General features: G+C 38.3%; 1 protein-coding gene across 2 annotated transcripts in view; it reads right to left on the minus strand.

The window, feature by feature from the left end:
* AOX1 (aldehyde oxidase 1) overlaps positions 1 to 19892 on the minus strand; it is a 44686-nt gene extending 24794 nt beyond the window's left edge. For both annotated transcript variants that reach the window (XM_084288984.1, XM_084288985.1), the window contains exons 1-14: positions 19756 to 19892; positions 17622 to 17679; positions 14892 to 14988; positions 13544 to 13652; positions 12840 to 12966; positions 11904 to 11965; positions 9174 to 9254; positions 8230 to 8310; positions 6999 to 7143; positions 6741 to 6833; positions 5022 to 5173; positions 4696 to 4789; positions 2061 to 2170; positions 1008 to 1192 (exon numbers count right to left, since the gene is read on the minus strand). In XM_084288984.1, coding sequence (XP_084145110.1) covers positions 1008 to 1192; positions 2061 to 2170; positions 4696 to 4789; positions 5022 to 5173; positions 6741 to 6833; positions 6999 to 7143; positions 8230 to 8310; positions 9174 to 9254; positions 11904 to 11965; positions 12840 to 12966; positions 13544 to 13652; positions 14892 to 14988; positions 17622 to 17679; positions 19756 to 19815 — 1454 coding nt within the window. In that variant the 5' untranslated portion in view covers positions 19816 to 19892. The remainder of the gene's footprint in view (positions 1 to 1007; positions 1193 to 2060; positions 2171 to 4695; positions 4790 to 5021; positions 5174 to 6740; positions 6834 to 6998; positions 7144 to 8229; positions 8311 to 9173; positions 9255 to 11903; positions 11966 to 12839; positions 12967 to 13543; positions 13653 to 14891; positions 14989 to 17621; positions 17680 to 19755) is intronic.
* Positions 19893 to 20232: the final 340 nt, after the last annotated feature.

Here is a 20232-nt window from a genome sequence, read left to right on the forward strand (position 1 = left end):
TTCAAAAACTGTGTAGATCAATGTTGCTCACAGAAGTGAGGTCTCTTAAGTCAGAAGAATTAAGTCTTATGCCAGTCTTTTCTTAAAAATGAACAATAACAACAAAAAAATATTAAATTTTTAAAGCTGATTTAACACTATTATGGATTACCATTGTTCCACAGATACTGCCCTATATTTAAAGAAAAGTGAACAACAATACTGGTGCAAACTGGAGATGCTTTTAAGTGATCTGATTAATGTTCAATTGCTGTTCCACATTTTCTGAAAAGGCCTTCCTTGAAGTATCTCAAACACAGTTAATTCTCCGTAATTACACAACCCTAGATATCAGAATATAAATCTGTTAGAATAAATTTAAGCACATAAAGCAGAAAAAAAAAAAAATAGTGAAATGGTTGTGTATTAATTGGTTAAAAAAAGTCTGGAAGGGATCCATTTAGATAAATGGAGCTTGAATTATTTGTAGATTTTGTGCCCTAAACCTTGGAACCTTGGAAAGATGCTGCAAAGGGGAGAAAAATGTCAGCAATGAACGTCAGAAATTATGATCTTGTAGATGAAGAGATATTGAAAATGTTAAGGTCTGACTTGTGTTCCTAAGTTTCTTAAGCACATCTGAAATTTCCATTCCTTGTATCTATCAGAGCCAAACTGAAGGACTTGGGAACACTGATGCTAGGGGATCATCAAACCTATGGGACCCAGCATCATCTCCCAATGCTTTTGTACAAGTCCACAACTATGTATACCTCATCTGCTTATTTCACAGCTCAAATCTCACATCTCTCTACATCCTTCTCACTGGAATTGCACCCATGTGCAGACTCCAAAACGTAATGGTCCTAAAAAGTCATTATTTGGGCTTGACCAGACCATTTGCTTGACCATGTGTGGCATAAGCCAGGTAACTCAAATCTCCCATGTGCTTTCATGCTCCAAGGAAATACACCCAAGATCTCAACATCCCTTTATTCTGAGATGTAGAAAACACTGAGAAATTTTACCTTCCAGTAAGTGTCCAACAGGTTTGTTTTGCATGGACAGTGGTTGAGGCAGCACCTCCATAGAAAATGCTTAAATCCTTTATTTTGTCTGTACCTTCTTCAAAAAGGACTCTCATTCCAGCATTGGCTATTGGAAGAGCATTTTCTCTCCTTGGTGCTTGTCGAAATGCAGAGATATACTCTCCCTGAATAAGATCAGACAGAAGTGGATAACCTGCACACATGTAAGTATCTGAAAGCAGAACTTGCTTTTACATAACATGAAGCAAGAGAATCAAAATGAACAGCACAAATTCAACTTCCTGAGCATTCAAGACCATACACTTCCTTCTATTGATATTTCAGTAGCTTTACCTTTCTTTGATGTTCTAGCAGTCTCTTTTTGATCTTCCATTACCTACACAGTTCAGATGACTAAATTTTCTCATGGCAGATACACAGAAGATAGGGATCTTGTGGAGGGGAGGAGAAGAATAGTGGGGCTGCATTTATAACAAGACCAAAAGCTTAGAGGCTTCAAAGTATTGCCTGACTTCAGTACTCAGATAACGTCACCCATAATTATTTTATAAAATCACATACTCATCATTGCAAACAACACCAGTTGAAGACTATTACGCAGTTCAGCAACATTTACAGAAGCACAAAGCACATGTATAATCTTATCTAATCTTAGGAAAAATCCTCAAAAGGTGGTAATGTTTTACCTGCCTGATGCCAACCATACCACATGTGGGCAGCCTGTTTGGATGAGGACTATGACAACTTGTCCAAGAACCCTTTCTGTAGTGAACTGCTAATTGTTATTGCCCTCATCATTTTAGAGTAAACTTTTGTATGAATATCACACTACATATCACTATTTACCTACTGAGTTGTATTTTTTGGCTAAAACTGGGAGATAGTACGACACTATCAGGAACAAATGTAAGGAATCCAGAAAGTGAGCAGTAACTGTGTTACTTTAAACATATGGATTATGCTCCCTTCCTGCTCTTCCTTTAAGAGTCTGCAACTCTACCTAAAAGAAACCTAAATGTACTAGTAACTTACCTTCCTCGAATGGGGAATATGGACAGAGACTAAGATCTCTTCTGGCATAATGGTATTGTTACCAACTCCATCTGCAAAAATATCACTCAAGGGAATCCGCCTCTTTCTTCCTAAAAAAAAATAAATCCCATATCCAGAAACTTCTGTACAATAGTGCAACTAACATACATTGAACATTTTTTAATTGGCAAAAAACACACACATATTTCATGAGTAAATAATATTGGAGTTTATAAAACATCTTACGAGTCATATGCTCTATAAATATGATTTCTCTACCTTTCAAAGTAGCATAAAACCATATTCCTAATAAAAGGCACAGAGAACTATCCCCATTCTGTAATCTTCCCTTCTGATGCTATCGCAACAACAATCCCTTCCCCTGCTCCTGTCAATCTATTCCAAATCTCTGCAGCTGTTGTCTACATTTTCTACTAAACTATAAGGAGTGAGTAAGAATACTGAATGAGAGAGATGTGCTGCAAAAATGCAAAACTATTTTTGTGCGTGTGTGTCTTGAGACTGAGCAGTTCCAGGTGTCCAGAGGGAATAAATGCCTTTTCCTTTCTCTTTTTGTAGATTATTCTAAAAGTGGCTATGTTTATCATTCTATGATATGTAAGATTAAAAGGTGGAATTTTCAAAAGGGAAGAGAACAAAATTACATCAGGAAGCAAAATCTATAAGAGCTCTTTGAACACTTAAACATCTATGCTACATAAGTTATGCCAATACCACTACACAGTTAAGCTAGCAAGCCTTCCTAGTGGAAATCCAATATATATTTTAACACATAAAATTGATTATATTAATTAAACAAGCTCCATTGGCTCAAGAAGTTTTGTCAGTAAGACTGCAACTATACCAGCAAAGCAACTGTTAAGTAGAATTATGATCCTGCAAAAACACAAAGGTATAAAATACACATTGTGCAGATGGAAATCCACACTGATCCACCATGTGCATTTATCAGATGAAATCAAGGTATGTGTATTTATGTATATATACGTTTACTAATCTTCCATGTCCTTTGTATTTTGCACATGCTACCTATGGTGTCCATTGTATTTTTAAATATTTGTAATTACTAGACAATACATGTCTTATAGTAGCCCTGATCTATCCCAAAACTTTGTACAAACAGATAATAATCTGTGTCATTTTTAATTTTTAAGAAGTTCATAGACTAAAATATTCCTCTCACATTCAGTGAGCCTGATACTGTAAGACTGTTTGCTTTAGAGGAAGATTACTTTCTATAATGTTTTCATGTTATATGTGATGATGACACTGTATTCTATTCATCCTAGAATACCACTTAGCATTAAAATTGCATTCCTAAAAAACATAACCAGTGTAACAGCAAAACTTTAGTACAGGAATTTTATTTTGCTGAAGTGCAAATCTGAAAAGTAACACTTAAAAATAGCAACACTGGCATTTCTGGTGTTTTGCATTTGCAATTGCACCCAGAATAAACTTGGTTTATATACATTGCCCAATCCCACCTGTAAGCCTGCCGGAATCTGGGAAAATGCTTTTTCCTTTACACTATGATTTAAGAGAAATACTAAGAAAAAACAGCATCTCTGTAACCTCCTTTTCTTAAACAATCCACATTTCCTATGTTTCACTGACCACTTTTTGCTAAGGAAACATGTTAAAAACCTATGAAAATGCCTGAAATCCTCTCCCAGCAGTAAAATTCTTCCATGCTAACAGAAAGAGGTATCAGCCAGTGATTCCATTCATCATTCAAATAAATAGGCATGTCACTGGAATTGTTGGGTGAGGAGATGCAAATGTGTATACACTGACTTTTCAGAATGACATTCTGACAGGTATTTCTGTTCTTCAATGGCAAACTATGCAGGAAGAAATAATGGAAATCATAAATAATATTTTTTTTGTGTATCTATTTCATGAAATCCTGGCTCAGAAGCAAATGCATAAATAACATGTATTTCATGGTGCTGAGCAAAATATTACATGGTCTGAAACGGTAACATATGCTCTCTGGATCGAGGGCAAAAATAGGTCTTAGAATCATAGAATCAAAAAAAGGACATAAGACATCTGGAAAGGAGAACAGCATACAGTTTCAAGCCACCAGACAGCTGAGTCTACCAATATTTCATCACCCTTCAAATTGGTAAAGTAGTACACAAGGAATGAAGCTATTTGAGGGGAGTATAGAGTGATGGAATGAAAATGAGGAAATACACATGGAAAACAGTGCTGGACTAGTGGTTCCTCTATTTACTGGAAGTACATGTGAGGAACAAGAAACTACAGTTCCTGTCAGGGCCAGAGGGTAATTTAAAAACCAGGGACAAGTATCAGTTAAAGAGAAAACTACCTACCAGAAGGATGGGGAAGTTGTATACAGATAACTCAGATTACCAGGTTTTATAAATGCTTTTGGCAATTCACTGCCCACAGAAGTACATACAATCTGGATGGTCTGAATGCTTACTTTGACATGAGAATCTTTGACATATTCTTACTTCGACATGATCTTCTATGTGAGTGGGAAAAGGGTTCCTTAACAAGCACTCACCAGTCACCCCTGCACCTCATACAGTAGCATCCTGCATCTCTGACACTAGTACAGAGACAAGATATCTCCACTTACCTCTTGAAGCCAGATTAAGCATACAGTTGCTAGCTGCCAGAATAGGATTCAAGTCTGAGGTTGATTTTCGACTTACAATGTTTCCACCTAAAGACTTGGGAAAAAAAATAAAATCTTACCTCTCTTCATTGCCTTCATATTTTCATGTTCTGTCATTATAAATAAGATTATACACACATTTATGCATATTTAGAGCTCGAAAAGATGCACTCATAGAAAATTAACAACTAAAGACAATTAAAAAGGCAAGTTGTACTTGTGTTCAGAAGCAATTAACAAAGCTTTGTTCAACATGCAATTGGCAGTTTAAGTAACAGACAACATACAGCAACGTTTCTTATCTGTTCTCCACCCAGTGTTCTTAATTGCTTCAAGACAGCATAGAAAATCTTTGTCTTCTCCTCAGGTAACTTTGAGATTGCATTTCTCAAGATGTCTTTAACTAGAGACAGGCTGCAGGCAGCTCCTAGAGTTAATCCTGTTACCAAAATATTATGAAAGTGTAATGTGAGCATTGCTTTATTGTCTGAGTTTTAAACTATGTTCAGACTGTAGAGCTAGGACTGTTCATGTGCAATACAGGTAGGCATAAAGTGAAGGGACTTTGCATATTTAAGGAACTGTGACCTTTCAATTCAGGAGACTGAGGGTAAAGTTTCATGAAATTATGAAGTTGAGCTAATGGCTCAACATGTGTACAAAAAGGGAACTCAGTTCTCTGCTTCCAGCTGCTTTACTTGCATCAAGTTTGTCGAAATGTTTGTGTGAAGTTTCACCTGAAGTTGAGGCAGCTTCAATGGGCTCTTCCTATTTTAACCACTATTTACATTCTAGTTATTCTTCTAACGTAGCATTTGCAACAAGGTAAATAATGCTAACACTGAATATGGTATTTTTCCCCCACTAGAAAGATCAGTGATAAATTTTTATATTAAGACTATACTTTAAAAATTTTCAATACTATAAAATGGTAAAAAGTGCCTCTTAATTCAAAATTATTAATGGGTTTCATTTATGTAATGTGTGAATTTTTTGAATGGAAACTGGAATTCAATTAAAAATATAACTCAAAATATAAATATTTTCCACTGGATTTTATTAAGTAAAACTATATTAAAATTTATGTACTTAAAGAAAAAAAATAATCAAAACATGCTCTGCATTGAAATCTAATTAAAGAGAGGAAATACTCTTCCTGGTTGGCAAACTAAACCGAATCTCTCTCATGTTAGAATGAGTAAGCCTTACACTCCAATGACTAGATATTATTTATAGAATAAAAGAAACAGTAAACATTCTCCATGCTTCTTGTAAATTACCAACCACTTTTCAGCTAAGAATGAATTAATTGGCGGCCGGAACTGGCTGATTGAAGCAAACTGAAAAAGATGTTCTAGATGCAATGACAGTAACGTCAAATACAGTTTCCCACTTCAAAAATGTGGCTTCAGGCATGTAGTAAGTATCCTTCATCAGATACAGGCCCTGATTTTCCTTAAAACTTATGCAATAAATATGCACGATGTAATTTATATTTAATTAAGTTATGCTATTATAGGAAGTTTAAATGTATTTTTAGTTGCTATTTGAAAAATAAATAGAACTAATTTTAAAGCTAAAACCTAGTTTACCTTCAATATTAAAAATATCACTGTGCTGATCTCAAACATACAAATTGAGGTACAAGGGTATTAATTTGGAATAATTAATGCTGTTATTTTTGAGAGCAAGATTATTTAGTGCGAATTAGCTATCATAGTTGAATCACAGACTTTTTTTTTTTTAATGTGGACAATTGTACAAAGTTGTTAACACACTGTGGTTCTCTATGCTATGCAACATAACATGGTATAAAACTGTGCCATGTGCTGGGACAGTGGCTACAGACAGCCATCTTGATCCAGGAAATAGCCAAGCATGCTTAGGCATGACTGGAGAGCCAAGATCATTGTACAGCACTTCACACCTTCAGCATGATGGAATGGAGTAGCATCCCCTACTGCAGAGGAATCTCCCATGTCTGAAACAAAGAGAGGTCTACTAACCATCATCCGTGCACTTCACCACATTCAGATCCGGGATTCTTGCTGGAGAAAAAACAATTGGATGGAACATGCCTCCGAATTTCATCTGAGGTCCTACCAAATGGGAAGGCACAGACATAAATGTATATTCCATAACTGCAGGTCCAACATAGAGGAGCCTAAGCTTACAGATGAAAACATAATGAATGACAAACATAGTCCCACTCCTCTCATGGAGGCTGAAACAATGTCAACAGAAGACGTTCAGATCATACATACCCACAATGGTGTTCCCAACAATCAAAGGTGCTTTGGGGTGGGCAGCTTTCAGATCTAGTAATTCATCTAAATATACAGGAGAAATCCATGTCATTCGTTCCCCATGAAAAAACAGAGTTCTTTTTGGTTGATTTTCAGCCATTCTCTGATGGAGAAATATAGCAGATTTACATATTTAGACACAGAGACAGGTGGCAGGGTCTAACAGACATGACATTAGACTGGAAGTAAAAAGAAGTTCTTAAAATATGGTAATTCTACTTAAGCCTTCAAAATGCACAGAAGGGGGACTGTTAGGCTGGTCCTTTGCACATTGGTGATTTTTTCAAATTTTGACTGAGTCCAATGGACCAGATTGATGATAAATATAATAAATAGCCCACAAATAAACAAAAGTACAAATAGATTCTGCAATTGCTGAAATTAATTAAAAAAATAATTAAAAATACTTAGGGAGGTGTTTGCATCCTTTGTTTGGAGGTTACCAGTGACAACAGCAGCCACATTCCTTTATGTAAACACATGGATGTGTCTGGACGTTCTACCACTGTTTACTGATCAGATGGAAAAACCTTGTGAACTGGTGTGGGTACAAATACATAGGCAGGAACACCTATCTCACAGTTCTCAACATTTCTCTGTAAGCAGACAGCTAGCTATAGAGAATTTGTCTTTGAATTTATACCTTGACAATACTGCAAAGGAAGCAGCTTTTAGTTTTTCTAGGGCATATACTGCTCTCAATAATCAAGGATTACTGACAATTTATATTCCAGTGTCCTTATTTTAGCTGCTCATATCTTTGCCCCACTTGAATCAGTAGAGCTAAACACTCCCCAGACTGGCTAGCCATTTAAGGCTGACTATTGATAGACAAGACCACTATTAAGCCACAAAATGGGGAAAATGTACTACTTTGGCAATGTTAGATAAAAAGTATTTGCCAGTTTACTAGGAAGCATTTGTACATACTGAACACTCCCTTTAGGTTACTTTGTCTTCTCCTCCTAATGCTTAATTCTGCAGCTTCCCAATATGATTTTTTTGTATGTGATTATTCAATGAGATCACTGGGGAAAAAAATAACTTTTTAAAATTAAACCAGAATCATATGACAATTTTTTTTTCTGATGAATCACTGCTAAGCAGGATGTTAGAATGAGTCCTGAACTATGGACTACTAAGAAGAAAAAGACAGAACTAAAGAGTAGCTGTAAGTAGCAAAAATTACCATTAGTTCTGGAGGAAATATAAGCTCCTGAGTGGGATCTAAGGGCTGGAATTCATCTGGTGAAAATAATCTGGTGGAAATCTTAAAAAGAAAGGAAACAAGCAAAGACAGTATCTATTTTTTTCTCTCATTCTTATTTCTACACAAAACAAAACCAAAAAAACCTGTAATGGTCCCAATGAAGCCAGTAGAAAATTGGCAATTCCATTACCTTTTGCATTTTGTGCTAAATTACAATGCTTCATTTGAAGCTGCAGGTGAAGGAAGTAGTCATAACAGTTTTTCAAAGTTTACTCATAACATAAATGTGTGTATTAGCAAGTATAGAGGCAAGTAACTGAAAGACTAACTACAGGCTTCCTGGTGTCCTACTGCAAGAAAGTAGCTGGTTTCATGCCAACCTACAGAACCCAAAAGGCAGAGAAGTAGATCAGATACTATTGAAAGAAAACAGAGAACGAAGTCAAACATACATGAATAAAAGGTTTCTTATAACACTAGAATCTTGACTTATTTTTAGGAACGTAGCAGTTTATTGGATTCAAGCCAACAGTTAGATTCTGAAGAGATCAGTGGTTACATTCAGATTATCACTTGTTGTTGGTTTTAGACAGTTCAACATATGCCCTGATTTTTTGCATAATGCAAAACAAACAAACAAACAAAAAAACAACAAAAAAAAGACGATTGCTACATCATCTCCTTCTCATAAAAGAATACACATAGAAGCCTTGATTTTTAAAAATATTTCCAAATTTCTTGTGAGGAATAATAAAATATCTGATTTTATATATAACAACTGTAATATTATGGAAGGTGAGTAAGGTGGAAGGTATAAACAGATTATGCCTATACCTTGAATAGTTACAATAAATACACAATGCAAGACTCTTTTCTGTAGGTTCTAAAACCAACTAGTACAGTTAAAATACTTAAAATCCTACCTTCTCTTCCTTGTCAAACAAATCCTCTTCATGATCCAAGCAACACTTACAACTTGCTTTACTTTGACAACAAACACATTCCTAAAATAGGAACATTCTATCAGTAAAATAGTACCCAGGCTGGCAGTAAGTTAACGACAGCTTGAGCCATTAAGAGTCTCTCCTTACATTTCAATGAAGTTCTGGATAACATTTAATAATTAACTGCATCGGAAGGATTTGTGTGTAAAAGAAACAATATCCAAAAATATCTTAAAATCTTGTGATATTCAAGTCCTTAATATAAAATATTTCATGTTATATGAAATTTGGTGGACCTTGTGAGAACACACGTTCAACATTATTTCTTTTATCCACAGTTCAGTCTCCCATTTCTTTCATTGAAGGTCTCTGACATGTTATTTATGCCAGTATCGATCCATGATAAAACACATGTAGTTACTTTGGAGTACTCTACATAATTCATGCCAGACACCAAGTTCCCATGTTCCCTTTTTTTTTTTTTTTTTTTTTTTAAAAAAAAAAACAAACAGGCTAGGCCACTAGACACCTTATTAATCATTTTCCTATTCATATTTTCAACATATTTATCATTTCCTGGGTCTGCTCAGCCTGGAGAAAAGAAGACTGAGAGGGGATCTCATCAACGTGTATAAATACCTGAGGTGTGGGAGACAGAGGGATTCGGCCAACCTCTCTTCAGTGGTTTGTGGGGACAAGACAAGGAGTAATGGTCACAAAATAGAGCACAGGAAGTTCTGCACCAACATGGGAAAGAATTTCTTCACGGTGAGGGTGACAGAGCACTAGGACAGGCTGCCCAGGAGGTTGTGGAGTCTCCTTCTCTGGAGATATTTAAGGCCAGTCTGGATGCCCAACTGGGCAGCCTGCTCCAAGGAACCTGCTTTGGCAGGGAGGTTGGACTTGATGATCTTTCGAGGTCCCTTCCAACCCTTTCAATTCTGTGATTCAGTGATCATCAGGGAGTAGTATGAGCACGAGATAGAAAGGTGGAGCAACTCCCTGCAAAGCCTGAAGGAAAGGCACCAGGGTGAGACACCCCAAACAGTGGTGGACCCCCTGTCCTGCCAAGCAGAGGGAGAGGACCCAGGAGATGAGGAGGAATGGAGACAGGTCCCTGCTCAACGTCACAGGCAACCCCCCTACCGGCTCAGCCTTCCCTGGTGCCCTTACACAACAGGTTTCAGGCCCTGGAGCTTGAGATACTGGTGTGTGAGGATGAGTTTAACAGTCTACCCAGAAGGATGCCTAAGGCAAGGAAGTCAACTCCATGCCTCAGGACTGCCTCCACTAAGAAAGAAAGGTGATCGTTGTAGGTGACTGCCTTCTCAGGGGAACAGAGGGTCTTTTTGGTTCTCTTTAATGCCTTTATCGATGATCTGGATGAGGGGATCGAGTGCACCCTCAGTAAGTTTGCAGACGACACCAAGCTAGGTGCGTGTGTCGATCCGCTCAAGGGTACGAAGGCTCTGCAGGAGGATCTGAATAGGCTGGACCTATGGACTGAGGTCAACTGTATGAAGTTCAACAAGGCCAAGTGCCAGGTCCTGCACCTGGGGCACAATAACCCCAAGCAGCGCTATATGCTGGTATATGAGTGGTTAGAAAGCTGCCGGGCAGAGAGGGACCTGGGAGTATTGGTGGATAGTCAGCTGAATATGAGCCAGCAGTGTGCTCAGGTGGCCAAGAAGGCCAACAGCATCCTGGCTTGTATAAGAAGCAGTGTGGCCAGCAGGGCTAGGGAAGTGATCGTCCCCCCGTACTCGGCTCTGGTGAGGCCGCACCTCGAGTACTGTGCTCAGTTTTGGGCCCCTTGCTACAAGAAGGACATGGAGGTACTCAAGCAAGTCCAGAGAAAGGCAATAAAGCTGGTGAGGGGTCTGGAGAACAAGGCTTATGAGGAGCTGCTGAGGGAGCTAGGATTGTTCAGCCTGGAGAAGAGGAAGCTCAGGGGAAACCTTATCGCTCTCTATAGGTACCTGAAAGGAGGCTGTAGTGAGGTAGAGATTAGTCTATTTTCCCATGTACCTGGTGACAGGATGAAGGGGAATGGGCTAAAGTTGCACCAGGGGAGGTTTAGGTTGGATATTAGGAAGAACTTCTTTACCGAGAGGATTGTTAGGCATTGGAATGGTCCACCCAGGGAAGTGGTTGAGACACCATCCCTGGAGGTATTTAAAAGATATATAGATGTAGAGTTTAGTGATATGGTTTAGTGGAGGACTGGTTAGGTCAGAGGTTGGACTCGGTGATCTTGGAGGTCTCTTAGAACCTAGATGATTCTGTGATTCTGATCTGCATCTCTTAACAGAGGAAAAACACATGGTCTTATTAAAAATCTTCATGGTCTGTATATAAGAACCATAAAACAGTTTGGGTTGGAAGGGACCTTAAAGATCATCTAACTCCAACCCCCCTGCCATGGACAGGGACACCTTTTACTAGATCAGGCTTCCCGAAGTCCCATTCAACCTGGCCTTAAACACTTCCAGGGATGGGGCATTCACAGCTTCTCTGGGCATCCTGTCTAAATTTCTAATCTAAATACTATATTTCATAATAATTCATGCTCCTCATACTCCATAGGAACCTATCAACTAAAACGTTAGTTCATAAACGTACTGAGAGGCATAATCTATTTGTACTTTAAAAGAGTACTAATAATAACAACAAAGTTATGACAAAACTTCTATAATCACTACTCCTCACCTTACAAAAAGTTTTACAGGCATCTAGGATTGGCCTATATCCAGTACAACGGCACAAGTTCCCTGAAAAAAAGAAAAAAAAAAAAGGAAATCACTTAAAAAAGCCTTTTTTCTAAAGATGTGGGTTTAAAATGCTTTTACATGAGGTTTGCATCTTTGAGGCTGAAAATAAAGTTTTTGGTCTCTGAAAGAGATAAAAAGATCACTGTTTCACTAGACTTAAGACCCTGCAGCTCCCAAGAGAAAAAGGCTGTTGTTTCAAGGGGAATATGAGATACTTGAAAGCTGCACTCAAAGAACAGTGACTACATCTTAGCAAACAGGAAAGAGAAGATAAATACCCACTCAAAATGTTTTTCCTTTGCCCCGATCTATTTTTAATAGTGAAGCTTAGCATTGTATCTCCATCTAGTTAATCTCATAGTAACATGAAATGTCTGAGTCCATTATAACTCCACAGCATAACAAAAAACGTATTTTACCTGCAAAAAATGTTCATGTTTACCCTTAGTGAAGATGGCATGCATACATCTCTACCTTATTTAACTGTTTTATTGCTACCACAAAGGGACCCTCTTCCTGTGAGATTTATGACATTCTCAACTCCAGATGTAATAGTATCTTAGAAACTTTCAGGGGCAGCTTCTTCTCCAGTGTACTGTTGTTTTTGCGCATCTGATTTAAAACACTTCAGACGATACATATGAGGATATTTTGAACACCTGTCCCTGAGCAATCCACAGCTCCATTATTCATGTTCCAGGATAAAAGAATGACAGGAAATAAAATGTCAGTGTCCAATAGCAACTCTGCTGGGAAGTGCAATTTAGAGTACACACATGCATGTGTACTCACACAGACTTGCACTCGTGTATGCAAAGTATCAGAAGAAAATGGTTCAATGACATACCTACAAATTAGAAGTGGCAATATTTACCAGCCAGAGCTGCAGTCATCTGCTCTGAAGTTGGTTCTGGGTAGTTTCTTAGTAACGTGTATACGGACATCACCATTCCAGGGGTACAGAAACCACACTGGGAGCCATGGCACTTGGCAAGCCTTTCCTGAAATAAAACACCACAAATGGCACTCCTCTCAACGTACTTCACCCTTTCTAATAAACTCTCTCACACATAGGAAACCCACACTAAATGCTTTCTTGATGGTAAATCAGACTTATAAAGGAAAACAATTTAAGCTCAAAATAAGAGTAATTATTAATACTCAAATAAGAGTAATTATTTTGGGCGTGAAACCCTAGCACACATCACCAAGGAAGCTAATTAACATTCAGCGGGCTTTTGCCTTTTTTGCTTCCATACTAAAACATCAGCTAAAGGGCATTGTCCAAGATGTACCATTACCTCAAATGGAATGGTAAGCCTGATTCACTCCAACAATTCTTATGTACCAACTATGTGATCGGGGTGTCAGTATTACTGCAAGGTCCATCATGAGCTACACATCGTCAGTCTTGATCAACCAACCATCAGAAACTTGTGTTGTATTCTGTTATCCATTATCAGGGGGAATAAGTGACATGAAATATCCATGCCCTGATTCCCATGCACTGCCACTCAAGCCAGCCCAATCAAAGGAAGAAATCAATAATCTTCTTACACAATGATAATGTGTTCTCACCTGAACTGGATGAACCCTGCTTTTTGTACTTCCAACACCTTCCACTGTGGTGACCGCCACACCATACAAGGAGCAAATAGGAAGCAAGCATGCATTTGCTGAGTAGTGACTTTGGAGCATTAAGGGGAATAAAGAACTTAAACACATCTGAATATTATTTTGTGGTAAAGTAAGACTTAGTTTTTACTTACAAAGCCATTACCACCATTTGGAATGACAGGAGAGTAAGCGCTATAGAAGAGATTACTTACTAGCTGTGTTTCTTGTCCTCAGTACTTACATGTACTGTACTTACAAGGACATAATATTGACAGTTCTGGAGAACTGACATCTTCCCTAATACTTCAGTCTTTTCTAATTGCCCTCTCATTTTTCCTGCCCACAATCAACCTTTCAAGTGTGTTTTGGATGAAGAAAGTGGGGAAGGGAGAGTTGGTGTAGTCCTCTGAAAAAAGAAAAAAATTATTGCTGATAATTTGAAATCCAAGTTTCTGATCCAAAGGAAATTCTAATTAATTAAATTCTAAAATAAAAAAAAATAAAAATCCTTCCAAAAAAAAAAATAAAAATCCTTCCAAATAGGAACAATGTACCAAAACAAAATTCTGTAAAGCTTTTTGTCATTAACAATAAAATGCTTTGTTTTACTATAGTTGAAATGTTTCTTTTCGGTAGCATCATTATAGTTTTTCTAATTTAACACTTAAAATAACATTAAACATTTTATTTACATTGTACTCCAACATAACATAATTGTCTAAAGGAACAACTAGAACATTTTGATATCTTCCCCCACACACACACCTGAAAAGATGCTCCGTTGACAATGACAGTTAGTATTAAACAATTTGATTAAAGTTTTTTCAATTTAAATTTAATTTATTCCTGTTTTTAGTTTAACAAAACTGCTATTGAGTTTTGAAATCTCTTTTGGGCAAGGAGAGGGAGTTAAGTGTTAGAGGGCTGGGCTGATCCAACTCACACTTCTGGCTGCCCTATTCTCCCATGACTTATATGACAGAACTGCAGGGAGAAGCTATGTCCCTGTGGTCAGCACAAAGGATGTTAAATTAACACTTCCTAAAGAGAAAACTCCTCACAGCAGCTGTCAGGTTGTATTAGCAAATTAAGCATTTCAACAAATTTACAGCTGAATGAACAGTTGATTTTTTTTTAAAACCGTGTCCTTCTTTGGATTAAAGCGTCTCTTCCTTTTGGATTCTTTTACTAATAAACACATACATTACAAATGTTTTTGTTTGTTTGTTTTTCAAGTTTCATACCTGGAAACTGCATTTACAGTCATAAAATTTTGCATAAAGCTTTACAAATTTTCTGGTAAGGATACCATATCTTCTTTGAAGCTGGTTCATAAGTTGATATCATCACCGTACAGGCACCACAGCCACCTCCTCCACAGCCATACTTAGTTCCTGTAAGATGGACTGAAAGTGCTACCAGTAGGGAAAAAAAAGTTTCATTTTGGCCTTTATTCTTCTATAAAGCTTGAGGACCATCTTTTTTTCCTGAACTTTTATGGAATATATAATTGGTTAGATACAATAGCATATATATTGGATTCTTTCTTATACATGATTAAAATTTTCAGTGACAATAAGATTGAAGATAAGGAAAAACAAATTCTTTTGAAGGAGTAAATTGAGTCAGAAACAGTAAGTGAAAAAGTTTTATAAGTGAAAACATGAAAAGAAAAAACTTGTAATGGGCAAACTAGTTATATATCCAGCAAGACACTAAAACCATTATCCAAAGTTTTCCCAGAAATGGCACTGGAAAAGTAACTGGAAAAAAACAAGACCTCTTGCACCAATTCTTATTCTCACCAGCCCCTTCAACGAGCTGATCAATGATGAGCTAATGAGTGACCAAGTCACTAATCCAGCTGATAGGTACCCTCTGTTTTTCCTAGGTCACTTTTCTGCTGGTCTAGCAAGTGGAATTAGTACACAGAGAGGTCTGAGGAATGACACAGCTGGCATAAGTTGCAGGAAGAGAGCTTTCTGCCAGGAGCATGGAATGATGGAGGGGAAAACAAGCTGCCTTTGCTTTTAACAATCTGTTGTGAAAAGTTGTTTGTCAACGTGGGAGTTAGCACTCTTCACTTGAAATAATGCTCTGACACACATATATTGTTTTAAGATCTCACCCAATTAAGCTCTACTACTTTTTCCACTGCAAAATGCTTTACAGAGCCCTTTCACTAACATCCTAACCTGTCAGATATAACCAGTACATTTTAAGATACAGTCTCTTCCCTTCTTACTCTTCTATTTATTTGCTAATTTACACTGGGCCTTACAGTTATTAACAGTGTTCCAATATGCTGATTTCTATGGCATTTAGCCAAAAAAAAAATAATAATAAAAAAAAGATGTCAGGATGCTTAGTGAAGTATTATATTGTATGTTGCAATTATAAAACACATTACTGGAAGACACTAAATTTCCTCATACTCAGTCATTTCGGATTATACAAATTTTGGCAGCCATCAGCATAAGTTATTTCTGACCTATATTTTTGCTCCCTGCCATTCATTTTTGGCTGTTTAAGAAATTAGCTGTCGTCCTAGCTAAATTAGCTCACTATGTGTGGAAGTTTGCTGTGAAAAGAATCAGTACCTCAAGTCTGGCTAGCTGAGTGGTCTCAGGCACAGTCGTACAGGTACATCTTAGAGAATAACACACTATTATACAGACATAAGCATCAGAATACAAGAATAAGCCGAAATTTAAATTGTAGGGTAAAACCCTACTAGCTCCAGAAAACACGTTAATCTTATCCTTATTTTATAAGGAGATTACAAAGGTACAGTAAGGTTAAATGATTTTTCAAGGTGCCAGAGCAAGTCAGTGCAGCATATATATGGGACCTAGATAATCTCACTCACAAATGTGCTTTAACAAATGAAATACAACTCCTGTGATAGAACTGGTATGGAGCCATGTTTTATAGCTCAATGGAGCTTGAAGTTGTTACAAGTTAATGAAGATTAATTTCCTAATTACCAGAACTACAGCGACCTATTCTTCACCAGACTCCTCCTTATGACTGATCAGTAATGAAGATGTTTCAACTTAAGTATTTCTTCTAAAAATTTAAAGTTTATAAAAACATTTTGTTGTGTGAATTCTCTAGCGTATGGTATATGTCATTTTGCTCTCTGGTAATATGTTTCAGGAGACAGCCTAGGAAGCTGCCGAACAGGGAAGATTCTGCTCTCTCACATTTGGTCCATGCTCCTAGATGACAGTCCCTACACATAATGTGTTACTCAACAGTAAAAAACAGCTTCATGAATACTGGGAATAAGCCTGTGGCACAGCAGGTTCTGGAAAATTGCTAACAGTTGAAATAAGACATATAAACAAGCCTCAGAAAAGGCAAATAAAAATAGAGGAAAAGATCAGAGCAACTGCTGCAGAATTTGTAGCAACAGAGAAAGCCACTGAGATGTGGACAAACCAAGACAGGAGAGAAATTTGGGAAAAAAAAATAACGGCAGGGTATAAGCTCTAGCTCTTTCAACTTCTGCTTTATCTATTTTCTTTCCTCCCATTTTAAAAATTCATACTTGTTCATATTTACTTGCTGTTAAGACCTGTTTTTTGTTTGTTTTTAAGGTTTAGAAATCTGTTTGGAATGCTTCTCATAAGAAGTTAACAGATTACTTCAAAATTCCAACAGACTTAGGCTCTCATCACAAGGTCTTTCCTCTTTCCACAAAGAGACTTTTACACAATTTGGAGACGCCTACTCTGTCAGGTTTTATTCATACTAGCCAAAAGGTTCTTAGAATCAAACAGATAAATACACACATGCACACAGTGATAAATAGCATAGCTCTTATTTGTTTAGGAAACTAGGCAAAAAAAAAAAAAGTACAGTAGCTCACTGAAGAGTATTTGGCTTAAGAAAGACATCATTTAATATGGTTGCTTTATCTTAAGGAAGTCACAGCTTCTTTAAGCTCGTAAATGACCTTTTAATTATTTATGAGAATTTTGCTCTAATAAGACTTTCAACTGAGTGACTTCAAGAAAAAACAAGAAAAGGATACGTCTCTTTCGCAGATAAGACAGCAGCATCTGTTCAGGATCGGCATGTTTCTCTATTATCTGCAGTAAGAAATGAAAACCAATCTTTAACTAAGAAAGCAAAACTTTTCAAAATTCAGGGTACAGAGTACATTCCCACAAAGCCAGAAAAAACTGCCCCTCTGGTTTCCTCTCATAGAACTACCCCTATTGCAATGCCCACAGGAGAGTTTGGACTTGTAAAAAATTCTTCAGACAGATAATGTTTCCAGGATCTACTAAAAATAAATGCTGCTTACTTGAAAGGTCACGCTGAGGGAATTAACCTTCAACCATACTAAAAATAAAAATGGGATAGAACTTTGCTACAATAAAGGTAGCATAGCACAAAGAATTAATGATTTGCAGATTTTAGAGTCTCTCTGGTACTTTAACCTACTGGGATGAACAGTAGAGGATGCCTCTAAGGGTATCAGCAGGAATCGCTTTTCATCCAGTTTTATTTACATAAACCTGCACTTGCCTTAATAGACCAACAACAGAGCATCAGAAATGCCTACATTCTTATTTCATTAGAGGATTGTTTATTCCACTGCTTAGAATCGGCTATTTCCTTCCAGTTACATTGAATCAATACCAAGCTTAATTTTGCTCTTGCAGTATTATCGTTATGATGGCCATTAGTCCAGATTTTGGCACTTGGGTCTTGCTGACTTGCTGGTGTTACTCTGTGCATCTCTTCTCCAACAACCATTGAAAATGAAAAGCTAGGCACCTACAAATGAAAAACTAGTTTGCTCACCACCTAAATTTGATAGCCAGTTTAAAGCCCACTTCACTTCGAAGTTTTTTCCCCCAAAACTCAACAGCGCTGTGGAATGTTTTAACCACATTGTGGATTTACCTTGCTCTGCAGCTGACCTCTACCACAGCCACTCTCTCACTCCCCCTCCTCAAAGGGAAAGGGGGAGAAAATATGGGCTCAAGGGTTGAGATAAGGACAGGGAGATCACTTACCAATTGTCAGGGGCAAAACAGACTTGGTACAGGGAGATTAGAGAAATTTATTACCTATTCCTAACAAGCTAGAGAACTGAGAAACAAAGAAAACAAACTAAAAACACCTTCCTGTCATCCACCCTCTTCTACTTCCTCCCCCCAAGTGGCACAGGGCAAAGGGGCATGGGTGCTGCAGTCAGTCTGCAGCACTTTGCCTCTACCACTCCTTCATGGTCACTTTCTGCCCCTGCTCCATGTGGGGTCCATCCCACAGGATGCCATTCTTCCTGCATGGCTTCCCACAGGCAAACGCTCATCAAGAAATGCTCCCATATGGGTCTGTACCATGGGGGACATCCATCAGGAGCAAACTGTTCCAACATGGGTCCCCCATGGACAGCAGATCCTCCCAGATCCCCTGCTCCTGCGTGGACTCCTCCAGGGGCTACAGCTCTGGCCCGGACCCTGCTCTGGTGTGGGTTCTCCACAGGCTGCAGCCTCCTCCAGGCAACAGCCGTCTGCTCCATCAGGGGCTCCTCCACTGGCTGCAGCAAGGAAATCTGCTCTGCTATGGTACACCATGGGCTGCACGGGGACAGCCTGCTTCACTCTGGGCCTCTCCACCATCCACAGGGGATTTTCAGCTCTGGCACCTGGAGCACCTCCTGCCCTCCAGGGCTGGTTCTCACTCCTTGCTCTCCCAGCTGCTGTTATACAACAGGTTATTTCCACTTTCATAAATCTGCTCTCACAGAGGCGCAAACAATATCGCTTATTGGCTCAGCTCTGGCCAGAGGTGGGTCTGTTTAGAGCCAGCTGAAACTAGGTCTTTCATCTAACTCGGGGCAGCTTATGGACTCTTCTAACAGAGGCCACCCCTGCAGCCCCCTGCTACCAAAACCTTGCCATGTAAACCAAATAACCACTTCTCCTGTGCTGCTTCTCCCCTTCTAACAGCACTTGATAGATGCAAGAAAGTTAGCTAGCCAAAGTAATACTAGGAGAGTGATTTACATTCCAGAGACTTTGTCAGAGGATTCAGTTATACTCTTGTGAGTACGTCTGAGGAAACCAGATCTCATTTGTGCCCACACCATTCAGGGTTACTTCTGGAACAGCAACTGCTCTTTCTCCGCTCCCCCTCACAGCAGCACTTACCTTCCTGCCATTCACATAGAAAATGAGCTCGTCAGCCCCTGCTGCTCCTTGCAAGGACATCGTATTCCAGCCTCAGAACTTTCAGCGGCAGCTGGGGAGTCCTTCGGCAGGCTGGGGCGGAGCCGCGCAGCAACGGGGTGGACACAGAGGCGGGAACTGGGGGAGGCACCTTCAGAAGCGGGGCTGCCAAACTCAGAACAGGAACTTTCCAGGGAGTTCAGAATGTGTAAATAAAATGTTTGAATTAAATGAAATTCTGCAGCTATTTTAGAAAACTTTCAAATGGAGGCTCGGGAATACTTTATCCTGATTAATTCCAATGTGTTGTATTATTTATATTTAAAAAAAAAAAAATCTTACCTGAAAGAGACAGAAGAGACTATAAGGCATCAACTGGAGGACCTTGTTTTAAGTAATGATGCTGTAAGGTCTTTGATTTTGAACTGCAGGGAGCCAACTTGAAGAATATTCCATATT

The sequence above is a fragment of the Netta rufina genome, assembly GCF_964035555.1.
Source record: "Netta rufina genome assembly, chromosome: 6".
NCBI lineage: Eukaryota > Metazoa > Chordata > Aves > Anseriformes > Anatidae > Netta > Netta rufina.